Here is a 12,925-nt window from a genome sequence, read left to right on the forward strand (position 1 = left end):
GGGCTCAGTCACTTGATGTTAATTTGAATGTTTGTACTGCATAGTTCTGATTGATTGCAGCTGAACTCGCTTGAATATGAGTAATTTTACCAGGTGTCCCATATTCAGCATCAGGAAATATGGTTGCCCTACTTATAAGCAACCACTTTTGTTCACTTAGTATGTTTTACTGTTTGTCTTAGCAATTGGCTGAACAAGAATAGGACTTAATTGACTTGTGGGCTCTAAAGTTTTACATTTTATTTCTGAGTGCAGTTAGGTTAAAAAAATCTACATTTTTAAATTGCACTTTCATGATAGAGATTGCACTACAGTAATTGAAGTGAATTGAAAAATACTTTTTTTACAGTGCAAATATTTGTAATAATGTGAGCACTGTACCTTTGTATATGTGTTGTAATTGAAATACATATATTTGAAAATGTAGAAAAAGATCCAAAAATATTTATAATAAATTTAACTTGGTATTCTATTACTCTTTAACAGAGCAATTAAAGATATGATTAATCACAACTAACTTTTTAATTCTAATTAATTTGTTTTGCATTAATCGCTTGAGTTAACTGCAATTAATTCACATCCCTAATTAAATAAAAAAAAGTATTTAGTAGTATGTATTTGCTACCAAGTTTGAAAGAAAGTCAAACCATTGAACTGGTGGAAGTCACTGGCTTAAGCATCTATCACCAGAAATTGAAGTGCTAACCTAGTTTGATAGCAGTTACCTGTTCTGCAGGTGCAAAAGAATATTTTCTTCATTTCAGTTCATTCAACTAGTTCAGGTCAAAGACTAGTTCATCCCAAATTAAGAAACCAACTGGGAATCGAAAAAGCGGGAAAACTCGTTTTTCCCTTTTCAATCTGCAAAAAAAACTAGGTGTGAAAAGATGAGATCTACTAGTTCAAAAATCTTGAACATAGTGGCGAGAGATAATCAGTTCACGAACTACAGGTAATACTTCCTTTAATAAATCAGCTAGCTTTAAATGAAAAACCCATTTAATAAACTTTCTTATGTATCAAGCTATTTAAGATGCTTCATTTAGCTAAAAATATTATAATGCTGCTATTGTGCATGTTAATTGAATTTCCATCCAAAAGGGTTTGACACAAATCACAAGTAAAAAATGAATCCTCATATAATAGGTGCCCAGGCTCCCTATACAGTCCTAATGTATCATTCACCATTTTCAAACATCTTATTTAAAAAGAAAAAGTAAGCTAAACATCAGAATAAATTGCTTAAATAAACCATAGCGATACAAAATGTATCCTCTTGGTTACCAAAAAAATCACCAAATTTAGAGTAAAATGTTATAATTTGTTCTAAATCAACATGTTTTAATGGTTACCAACCAGTAAAAATCAACCTTTCTTTAGACAAATAGCAAAAAAGTGCAAATGTAAAACCGTTTAAAATTGATTTAAATCAAGGTTTCCTGCTTGCCAATTTAAAACAAGATTTCAAATCTGTCATTTGAATCACCTGTGACATTCTACCACGATCATGCTGCTGGTATTCTTGCCTCTTCCTGCCAATGTCCTTTCTCATTAAGGTCTTAAATTAGAAATGGAAAGGGCCTTTTTTTCTCTGAAGTAGACTTGAGCCTTTTTTAATTTCAGTATGACACTGACGCAAATATAATTCAGGCTGTGTCCAAGAGAATAAGGTAGATCATTCTGTCCTAAATTTCTTTGTTTCTTCAGTGGACCTCACTCTTCTGGGTCATGTTAAGGCACATTTGGCTACAGGAGTTCCCTTCAAGGGGTCTTGGAGGACAACGACATGACTTGTCTATGTAGATCAGTGGTCTCCAAACTTTTTTGATCGCGCACCCCTATCAGTAAAAAAAAATTTTGAGCATGCATCCCCAATATATGTATATTTATGTAAATATATTATGTAAATTATAAAACATACAAAAAACATAGAAATTAAACTGAGATAAAGATGAAATAATATTTTTTAAAATTTTTATTTTATATTAACAGTACAAAATACCTTTTTGCTCTCACTAAAAAAAATTAGTGAGAGCAATGTGATTGAATATGCTTTATTATTTTTGAAAATCTTGGTTTAACACTTTGTGATACAGCGGGCACTCAGGGTGGGGTCTGGGAGGGAGTTAGGGGGCTGGGGCAGGCAGGAGGTGCAGAGCACTTACCTGGGGCAGCTCCTGTTTGGTGCAGGTTGCTCTGCGCACCGGAGCACCACCCCCATAGCCATGATTCTGGGAGCTGTGATTCTGGGAGCTGCCCCCTCCCCCAACGGCAGGCAGGGCCACCCGGAACGCAGGGGCTTCAGGGCTCTGGGCTAAGGGGGCCCTGGGGCCCTGGCCTGCACCTCTAAAGCCCCTTTCGGAATGCAGCTCTAAAGCCCCTTTCGGTGCATGGGCCGGAGGACTCAGGAGGAACAGGGGCAGCCGCGCAGCCAGCGGCTGGAGAGAAGCGGCGCTTTGAAGGAGAAAGTGCTGCTTCTTTCCGGCTGCTGGCTGCACGGCTGCCCCTGCTCCTCCAAGGGCCGGAGGACTCAGGGCCGCGCTCCCCTTCCCCACCCCTTCAGCAGTGCTCCTCCTGCCGTGCCGCCCTTTTGCTCTGGCGGTGCTCCTCCTGCTGCGCCCCCCAATCGATCGTCTTGCGCACCCCATGGGGTACGCGCAGTCCGCTTTGGAGACCACTGATGTAGTTTTAGTAGGTGCTATGGCTTGGACTTGGAGTTCCATCGTGAATCTTTTTGTTTATCCTATCTGGGTGCTACAAGAACCTGTTTCTGGGACACCAAAGCCCATAATTAGTGTTTATTGTTTATGACTGCTTATCTGTCATTACTGAGAAATTTTTTCTTTCTCATACTCTGGTAATCTCAGATCAGGATGGCTTCTCCTCTGAGAGAAGGAACTCTGTAAAGGCTTTCTTGATGATGAAGAACCTAGAAAGATAGTTTGAGTGCTATGCGTACCAAGAGACTATTTCTGAAGACTGATCGTTTTCAGTAGGTGGCTCTAGGGCACTAACGTAACAGACAAGAGTTGCTCCTCCTGATAATTGGTACTGTATATAGCACGTATACAAATGGGAAAGAAAGTTCTGTTGTCATGCTCAGCATATCCATTTATCTGGAGAGTAGAAGACTGATAGGACAAAGCAAGCAGTAGGAACAGAAAAAAGGAAAGGGGGGGGAGGGAAAAAGAAAAATAAGAGGCAGATGGGATTGAGAGAGCTGCCAGAGCTGACTTCTGAAAATAGCATAGACAGATGAAGCAACATCTGTCTAGTAAAAAGAAAAGGAGTACTTGTGGCACCTTAGAGACTAACCAATTTATTTGAGCATAAGCTTTCGTGAGCTACAGCTCACTTCATCGGATGCAGTATAAGTGAGCTGTAGCTCACGAAAGCTTATGCTCAAATAAATTGGTTAGTCTCTAAGGTGCAACAAGTACTCCTTTTCTTTTTGCGAATACAGACTAACACGGCTGTTACTCTGAAACCTGTCATCTGTCTAGTGTTACTTGCAGATGAAGAAAGAAGCCTACGTAGCAGTCTTGTGGAGGTCACCATGAAAAGTTATGCTCTTCCTGTGCCGTCACCAAGACCATCGTGCACTAGTGTTAATAGTCCAATAGTGCTGGTCATAGTTGCTTTAAATATTTCTTTCTTTTTGGGGGGAAGGGGCATATAAAACAAATAGTGCATTTGACTTGCAAAGTTGATGCTCTTCTGGAAAAGGTGATAGATATTTCATTAGTCATGACATTCTGGCCGTTTAATTTTTGGAACTAATATTCTGGTTCAGAGACACTGACTGATATGCATACAGAAATAGTTTTCAATGCCCAACACTTCTGAAAATAAGGTCACACGTTTCAAGAGGACTTTGGGCCTGCTGGGTATGAAGAATTGGATCTTGACATAGGAGATTACTGGTGAGTGGAATACTCAACAGAATACTAGATAGCTCTTCCAGTAGCTGGGGAGACTATGGATTTAAGGGCCGAAAGGAGAGCTAGTATTATTGATGTCTTATTGTCTCGCCCTTTTGTCCTTTAGGAAGAGGAAGCCATAAAACCAGGGACCATGCTAGAGAGTCAGAAAGGCGGGCTCTGCGATCTTTATATCTGGAGCTATAAATTAGACTAGATGATTTCTGGCTGATATGAAAGTATATCTACAGAACGTGCTGAAAATATACTGCAATCCCCTTGGGTTGAGGGTATGGCTAGTGAGCTTTGTAAACTCTTTTTCCTTGAGCAGATGTGTCTGACATACAGAATAAGTTTATCCAAGCTGGTAAGAATAGTCAGAGGTTTTGGCTGCTGGTACTGCTGCTTTTGGTCTGATGGTTCTCATGTTGGGGCTGCCTGTTTTTTTGTAATGACTTTTTTCATGGAAGTGAGCTTTGGTATGCGAAGGAAGGAAGGAAATGCTGAATAGTAATACCTATGACTTCAAGTTTTAGGGTATTGACATATAACCAAGGTAGAAGGCTTTTATATAAGCCAGTACTACTTAGGCTAGTTTGTATAGAAAAATTTGCAATGGAAGAGTCTCCTGGACCCAACCACCAGTGGAAAGATTTGAAGGCTAGATTTGGGAGATGGCTTAATTAAATATCCCTTGATACATTGACAGTGCGTGGGCACTTGAAGGCTCATACAGTAAAGGTCTTATCATGGTGGTATCTTAGTGCATGCACAAAGGACCCAATGATTTCTTCTCCCTTTCCTAGATGGTATGTTGACTTTTTTTTGAGAGACACAATTATTGAACCCTGGTCTGCAAAGAATGAGTATCTGTTACAGTAATTACTAATGCAAGTAATTTATGTAAAAAGGTAATTTTACCTGTGATTTGTGTTGTCTGAAGTGAATGCTTGTAAAGAATCAGTCTAACCATTTCCACCCCATCTATGAAGCGTTGTTTGCAGAGGAAAGAAAAAAAGGACTGATGGAAGTAGCTATGACTATTAGACAGGGCCTCTGACCTGTATTCTACTGTGTAAGAATGATTACAATGTTCTCCAGACATTTGTATTAGATTACGTTGTAACTGCTAAAGATCTAATAGACTGGTTAAGATTGCTTGGTTTACAATTAGTTAGAACATGAAGCTGATCAAATAACTGGACTACAAATAGGGTCACTAGATGTCCTGATTTTATAGGAACAGTCCTGATTTTTGGTCCTTTTTTCTTATATAGGCTCCTATAAACCCCCCCCCACCCCATCCTGATTTTTCACACTTGCTGTCTGGTTACTCTAACTGCAAATATTTTAAAAAATAAATGTATTCTTACCAGATCTCCCTGGAAGCATCTGGGCATTCAGTTAATGATGGCCCACGCAGGAAATTTGGGATCAATTCTGTGATTTGCTATTGGTTTTTTTGGCCCTTCTAAATATGTGGTCCAAATTTGAGCCCTTAGTCCAACTGATCCTGATTTTTTGGGTTTCTTAATGAGTCCTTTTTTAAAAAAGGTTGTTTAAAGATTTACTTACCTCTCAGGCCTTTACTTTTTTTGTGGTTGAAGATGTACAGTTTTCTAAGATTTAAGTATTCTTGTTTCCATGTTTTAATAGTTTGAATTTCCATAGCATTGTGGTTCACAAAATATAATTTTGTAATCTGCCCTAAAATGCAAATACTGTACTTATATAAATGGAAGGAACATTCTACTGACTTGTCATTTTTCAAGGGATGGTTTGGGACACAGGTTTTGACATTTCTCCAAATGGGACCTTAAATTGTTTCTAGTTTTCCAGTAGGATTCTAGTCAATCCCAGTGCAAGGCATACAGATAATACTGTTTCCAGTTTAAAGCAAAAGACAAGGTATAATTGAAGCTGATGGAAACTCATGAAGTATACCTTGGTTTTCATTATATAATATGACATAAACTGTGTGTACACCCTCCTCCCTCGAGCTATGGTTTTCCCCAAAACTTGGTTCTGTAATTTTCTCTAGCACACAGTTATCAGTTATAAGTATACTTGAAATGCCTATGGTAATCTGAATTTGGAGGGGAGGGGAGATCTTTAAATAACCTATTTAAAAGTCTTTTTAAATTTGTCACATTGTCACTCTGTCCACACTTGCTCATCAAAACAATAATAGTGTGAGTTTCTATCTCAAATTAAAGGAGTACCTGTGGCACCTTAGAGACTAACCAATTTATTTGAGCATAAGCTTTCGTGAGCTACAGCTCACTTCATCGGATTGAGCTGTAGCTCACGAAAGCTTATGCTCAAATAATTTGGTTAGTCTCTAAGGTGCCACAGGTACTCCTTTTCTTTTTGCGAATACAGACTAACACGGCTGTTACTCTGAAACCTATCTCAAATTAGTAAATAGAACAGAAGAGTGCCTCACTCCTAGTTTAGCACAAATGATTATATTACATATTAATAAAGTTATAGACTATGTAACTGGGAAAATTCAGTTTTACAAGATGAACATGAATGAAATAATGCTCCTTACCAGTCTCAAGATTAAAACTTTGAAACCTAAATTAGTCCTGGTATCCTAAGACTCTTGCTGTTTCTAGAAAAAGATTGTGCTTTATTAAGTAGCTAGTTGCTAATGCATCTGCAGATATAGAAAATATAGGATAAAAAGCATAGACAAAAGTCTGAGACATGCAGACATTTTTGTGTGGTAGGTAGTGGGGTAGGATTTTTTTAAAGAAAGCAAGCTGTCCTTTCACTATTCAGTATCTTAGTTGTGAATTTGAAGTTCAAGGTTTTAAAGCTGCCAGTTGCACTTTGTGGCAAACAGCAAAAATGCTCCATTGCCCAAGGATGTTTACTTAAAACTGAACTTGTATCTGGAAGGAAGTCTCTGAACAATACTATCTTTTTTTGGCTTAATACTGAGAGCGAGGTCCAAAAAAAGCTTTTTTTAAAGAGGGCATGTTTTTAAAATAATCAGTCCTTCCTCTCCATCCCCAGAAAAACTCTACACCAATCTGAGTGTTATTAATTTGCCTTTTAGTTATTAGGAGGCTCGATATCAAGCTACACTACATATCTGAGACAAATCTAGTCACTGTTCCATCTAAATTTATGATAACTGGGAGGAAAAACATTGAGGCCTTGTTTACACTCTTGGGGTAAGTCAACCTAAGTTACGATACTCTAGCTACGTGAATAACGTAACCGGAGTTGATGTAGCTTAGGTCGACTTACCGCGGTGTCTTCATTGCACTGCATTGATGGGAGACGCTCTCCAGTCAACTTACATTACTCCTCTCGCAAAGCTGGAGTACCGGAGTCGACCGGAGAGCATTCTGCCATCGATTTAGCAAGTCTTCACTTTGCATCGATAGCAGCAGCATCAATCTCCCCGGTAGTGAAGACAAGCTGAGTGTACAAACTCTCCTTACTACGCAGTAGACTTGTTTCTAAGGACTTTATAGAATGCACATATAGTAACCATACCTAGAAGTCACATGATGTATCTGATCAATTTTTGCAATGATTTGTATGAAAAACTGTAGCTATTCTTTGGCAATCATTCAATTTTATTGTCAAAAGTCTGCTTTTTAAAGGGCAAAATCCACAGACGATCTGCTAAAAGATCAGTAAAACATAGCAAAACACACTCTTAAAGGGAAACAAATATTTTTTCCCTATAAATGTCATATGTTTATCCAGTCCTTAGTTATGTATTAATTGAGTCTAAATTTGTGTTCACCTAAAAGACTAGAATGGCTTTAGCAAAGCTGTTCAGGTATCTGAATTTTCAATACCATACGAGCACGAAAATTCAGACAACAGCTTCTTAAATTTCAATTTCCTGCTGTTTTGTTTAATAATTTTTAGGTGTGGATCCAAAGCTCTCTATTCTTTTTTTGGGAGTTAGGAATAGATTCATTCAACTTTGGAATTACTTTATTTGGTTCATATTTCAACCCAGAAAATACTTGAAAGCTTTTTGAAAGATATTTTGGATTCTTATATAGCACTGTACCAAAAATTGAAAACTTAGTTTTTTTTAATTACCAGTAACTTAGACTAGAGTTTTTTAAGACTCCCAACCAGAAACATGGTCATTCCATTAATTATTCCCAGTTTCACTATATATCTATATCTATATTATTTTTAAATATTTTAAATTTTCCTTAAGGCTTATGCTTGCTACCTTTCACACCATGTGTAGTTGTATGGTGTTGAAATTTTTTTTCTGATTAATTTCAGTACTCATCTGAGAAGCTGAACAAAAGTGGCAGCTTGTTCCCTTTCGAAATCAATGGTAAGTTTTTTGTTTTTTGTTTTTCTCCCTGAAATCGTAGCCGTATTTTTACTGAGGTAATTGGTATAGTAAGCAGCCTTTCTACTGAAATAAGGTGGAGGGGATTGGAGCATGCTCTTATACAGCCTCCTGGCTTATGCGGGTCTTGGAACAATACTGGGAATCACTGGTTGTTAATTTTTGTACTTGTGATCTGCTTTGCATAGTAACACCCCTTGTTACATGTTTGTTGTTCAATATCTGTTGTGATGTACAAATGCAGAGAAACTACCGTTTCGTTCTGTCAAGGCTTTCTCTTCAGGCTTTCTTCATAGCAGAAAACCACACCTTTAACTTCTTTACACATCTTCATATAAAAATAGGGCTTTGCAATATAGAATAAACCATAAATTCGCTCTCAAATACCTGTTAACGTGATGGAAACAGTCAAAGTTCATGTCCAGTGTCATTTGACATAGGAAAACCTGCATGTTTTGTGTGTGTGTGTGTGTGTGTGTGTATGGTGTTTTTGTTCTGGGATATCTGGTTACTGTTCTATGTTTCTTCATTCTTACTGCCATGTTGTGGGTTTTTGTTTTTTTTACATCTTTGACTTGGGAAAAGTTGAAATTTTACATCTGCTTTATTTCTTTATAAGGGGTGTTACATTTCATTTACTCAGTAGGATTGTCTCCTGAGACACTGATCTTTGTTTCTTTGAGGTTCTCAAGGGGACAGCAGTCGCACAATCTTACAACAGCATCATACAAACAACACTAGTCTCAGCACGCTTACTGTAAAATCATCAGTGACTTTGAGCAGTTTTCTGGGTTTTTTTAACATGAACCAGACTTTTTAAGAGATTTTAAAATTAGATGCTAACAAAATTTGCATTACAGTAGTGTCTCGAAGTCCCAGGCAGGATCAGGGCCTCACTGTATTAGGTGCTTTATTCACACTGAATTAAGGATGGTTCCTGCCCAGAAGAGCTTACAGTTTAATTAAGGCAAAACACATATGACTGTACCCATCTGAAAGACTGGAGGAAGGAGGACAAAGGAATTCTAATATATATTTGCATAGGCCAGCTGTCTGGACTTGTAGCTACTTGGGTTTGCAACCCTCAAAGCATTTAACAAATCAACTTTCGCCTGTTGGGTAATTTAAAAAAAAAAAAAGCTGCAGTGGAAATATAAAAACTTTCATACTGGGTAAAACCAATGGTCTATCTAGCCCAGTATCCTGTCTCCCAACAGGGGCCAGTATATCAGCTTCAGGGGGAGCATATAGAATAGGGCAGTGGGAGTGATCCATCCCATCTTTCCTTCCAGTCTTCTGGCAGTCCGAGGTTTAGAGTCACCTGTGAACATGGGTTTGCATTCCTGACCATCTTCAAGATCCATATATAAAATATTATTAATCAGTGAACCTAGAAGAATTTTTACCTCCAGCTTTAAAAGTAGTACTCTGCTCTACTATACTTTAATGTGATGAAGTTTTTATCTTCATTACTTCTTATAACAGGCTTTAAAAACTTACTTGGGAAAGACTTTGGGTGTCCCAAAACTTTTAATTCATCCTTTATTACCACACCCCCAGGATGAGTGAAATTTACTTGGCTAATTGGTTTAAATTAGCAAATTTTCTAGCCAAGCATGAAGAGCTGTTAACTGGCCAGAGGACAATGATATGCCTTTCAATTTGCAAATCCTAGGCCTCTGTTGTTTGTCCTCTTGTGCTTCACTCTATAATGCAGGGGAACAGCTGTAAAATGTGCAAAATGTTCTCAAAGAAAAGTTTCACAAAAGAGTGAGGCTTGGCTGGCAGACTTCTTTTTTTTTTTTTCCCCTCCAACCCAGCATTGCCACTTCAGATCATAAGTTGTACACTGTGGGCTGTCTGTATTCACAGTAAAATTTGTATAAGGTTTTAAAAAAGTGTAAAATAAGGGGAATGGTGGACTTTAACATAGGGCTTTCAGAGGCTTTGTGTCATGATATGAGTGGGAGGGACAAATGTTCCACTATCCAAAAAACAATCTTAACTAACAGTTCCTAAAATAAGATTTCTCAATACTTTATTTTTAAAGCTTTTAGTCACATTATAAAGAATGAACACACATCACATAAGCCTTGGATTTCCATAATGTGGTGTCTTGAAAGAAAAAACACTACAAACCTATAACTATTTGGCTTTACGTATGCAGTATATCTCCATTATGGAGAAAAACAAAATTATCTGTGGTCCCTATAGGCTTAAAATGGTCATAGTTATCTGCTAGATTTTAATTGGTGTTAAGCAAAAAAGCCCTCCAACCTGCTGGATTTTTCACAAGATTTGTTGAACCAGCTGAACCCTATTTATGGTACTTCAGTGCTACTGGTCTCAATGTTAATATATTTTTTGTAGACTGTGGAGCAGCAGGTAAATTTGCCACTAATGCTTATTAATATCAACATTCTATTGTGCAAGCTTTTTACGTACAAAATGGTGTGCTGTGAGTGCTGTGCTTTGTAAATGATTTAGAGCTAATCTATCAATAGCTCTTAATGTGCAAAAGTAATTCACATTTTCACAGTAGCTATACTGAAGTACAAAGACTGGGTATTAGGATATAGAGTTCAAGAGAATTTGTGCATACTGGTTTTTTTTGTTTGTTTTTTGGTTTTACTCTGAAATCCCAGACTTCTCCCATAGTAATCTTCCCCTTCAAAACTAGCTCATGTTAGAGGGTTGGGTTTTGGTGAAGATGCAGAGTTAAGTGTCACCTTCACAGCTAAGAGAACTAGGACTTCCAACTTATTCGTTTTTACCCAAATAATATCTCTATTAATGTAAGCTAACTGTGTCCTATTTTTTTTTCTGTTCCCTTACATTTTTCCTCTTTAGAAGAGAGCCCTTGGAAAGCTTTAAATGGGGGTTGTCCAGTCCAAGCTGATGCCACCAAAAATTCAGCTTATCCTTTCCCAGTGTGCCCGTTCAGTAGAGGCACAGCTAACAACGTGAGTCTGCAATGGCAGCAGGAATCGTCCAGCACATCTATGGTGTCAGGATGGATAAGTGAACTAAACCTTAATGAAAACTCGGGGCAGCCATTGGCTCCGCCTACCAAACGACACTGCAGGTCACTCTCTGAGCCGGATGAACTGGCTCGCTGTCGGTCACCATGGAAACCCGGCAGTTCAAAAGTCTGGACTCCTGTGTCAAAGAGACGATGCAACAGCGGCGGCAGCGCCACCTTGCAGCGCTGCAACAGTCACGGGAGTGCAAACTTACAGAGAAGCACAAGTATCAGCTTGCCACAAAATGTTCTGTCCTTAAATAGTGTCTTCACTGTCACCAGCTTCAACACGTCTCCAGTACCCCGACCTTCCTCTGCGAGCAGCGGCTTTGTGGACAGTAGTGAGGGAAGCACAAGTTCAAGTATCCGCTGGAATTCTGGAGGACCTCGTGACTTTAACCCTAGGCGTCGCCTCTCCCTCTCGCAGGAGCACATCACCGAGACTGGAAACCTCTTGCCTTCAGCCAACAGCACTCCCACCTCCACACCAGAGCTTAGCCGGCGTCAGGGCTTGCTGAGGTGCCGCTCACAGCCTTGTGTCCTGAATGAAAAGAAAAGCCGGCTAAAGCGCAGACGGGAGGAGGATGTACGGTGGAATCGTCCATCTTTAGACTTTTTTAAAATGACACGGGTGAGATTTTACTTTCTTCAATAGAGTGTAGAAATGAATTGTTGCATGCAGGCTCTTCCTAGAAAATAGTTGGCTAAATCAAACTCTTCTGTGGGTGTAAAAGTCCAATAAATTGGCATGCTAATATTGGCTTTTGTAATTCCAGCAGTACAACTAGGCTTCTGCCACTCGCTAACTTCATGTCTTGTGGCTACCTATAACTCTCTACTACTAGGACCCAGCTTGTGCACTGCAGCCTGTTTCTACATACTGTACAAAGGGCTGCATAAAAACACTTTTACAGGGTTGGAGCAGAAAAAAAACTTTGGGCTTGCTTCTGAAATGCCACAGCAACTTCAGGGAGGAAGTGGAGGGAAAAGTAGTCAGTTAAGTAAGTCTGTTCCCATGAGATGGGATTAGGTGCGGTAATAAAACATTCTGTTGTGATGCAAATATGTTCTGCTTTAAGTTATACCTTAAGGCTCTAATACCTCTGTAAGTCAAAGAAAAAATGAGTCAGAACATATATTGGCCGATTACAACAGCATAGATAAATGTGCATCAACAAAACCTGTAGTTGAATGCAATTAAAGAAACTGCTAATAAAGAGACAACAGTGGAAACAGATGTATCCTCATAGGGCTTCTCCAAACATTGTCCCACAGTACTAGAAAAATGCATTCCTTAAACCAGCTGTGCAAAATTCTATTTCCCTACTCAACTGTGCGTGAGAATTTTCTTTGAATGAGTAACCATTTTTTTTCATTATCTGCATAATCGTGAGCTGGGGGAAGTGTAGACTTTGTACATGGGTTAACATTTCCATAACTAGGCAGTGCTGATGTAGATTTAAGCATGTGCTGCAGTTAAAAATAGAATCCCATTGTTTGGTGTCTATGGGAGCAATATCAAGTACTATCACTTGGGCCATAGAGAGAAATCTGGCATTGTGGTGTCATCATAGGTCAGCATCATCCACACCCTTTAACACATCTTCCATAACTTCATTGGCACCAGCATTGGAGAGA

At 38.7% G+C, this 12,925-nt stretch overlaps 1 protein-coding gene across 6 annotated transcripts in view; it reads left to right on the forward strand.

The window, feature by feature from the left end:
* FAM53A (family with sequence similarity 53 member A) overlaps positions 1-12,925 on the forward strand; it is a 97,940-nt gene that overhangs the window by 34,465 nt on the left and 50,550 nt on the right. For all 6 annotated transcript variants that reach the window (XM_077815949.1, XM_077815947.1, XM_077815953.1 and 3 more), the window contains exons 3-4: positions 8,193-8,247; positions 11,116-11,918. In XM_077815949.1, the coding sequence (XP_077672075.1) occupies positions 8,193-8,247; positions 11,116-11,918 (858 nt within the window). The remainder of the gene's footprint in view (positions 1-8,192; positions 8,248-11,115; positions 11,919-12,925) is intronic.

The sequence above is a fragment of the Eretmochelys imbricata genome, chromosome 4, assembly GCF_965152235.1.
Source record: "Eretmochelys imbricata isolate rEreImb1 chromosome 4, rEreImb1.hap1, whole genome shotgun sequence".
Classification (NCBI taxonomy): Eukaryota; Metazoa; Chordata; order Testudines; family Cheloniidae; genus Eretmochelys; species Eretmochelys imbricata.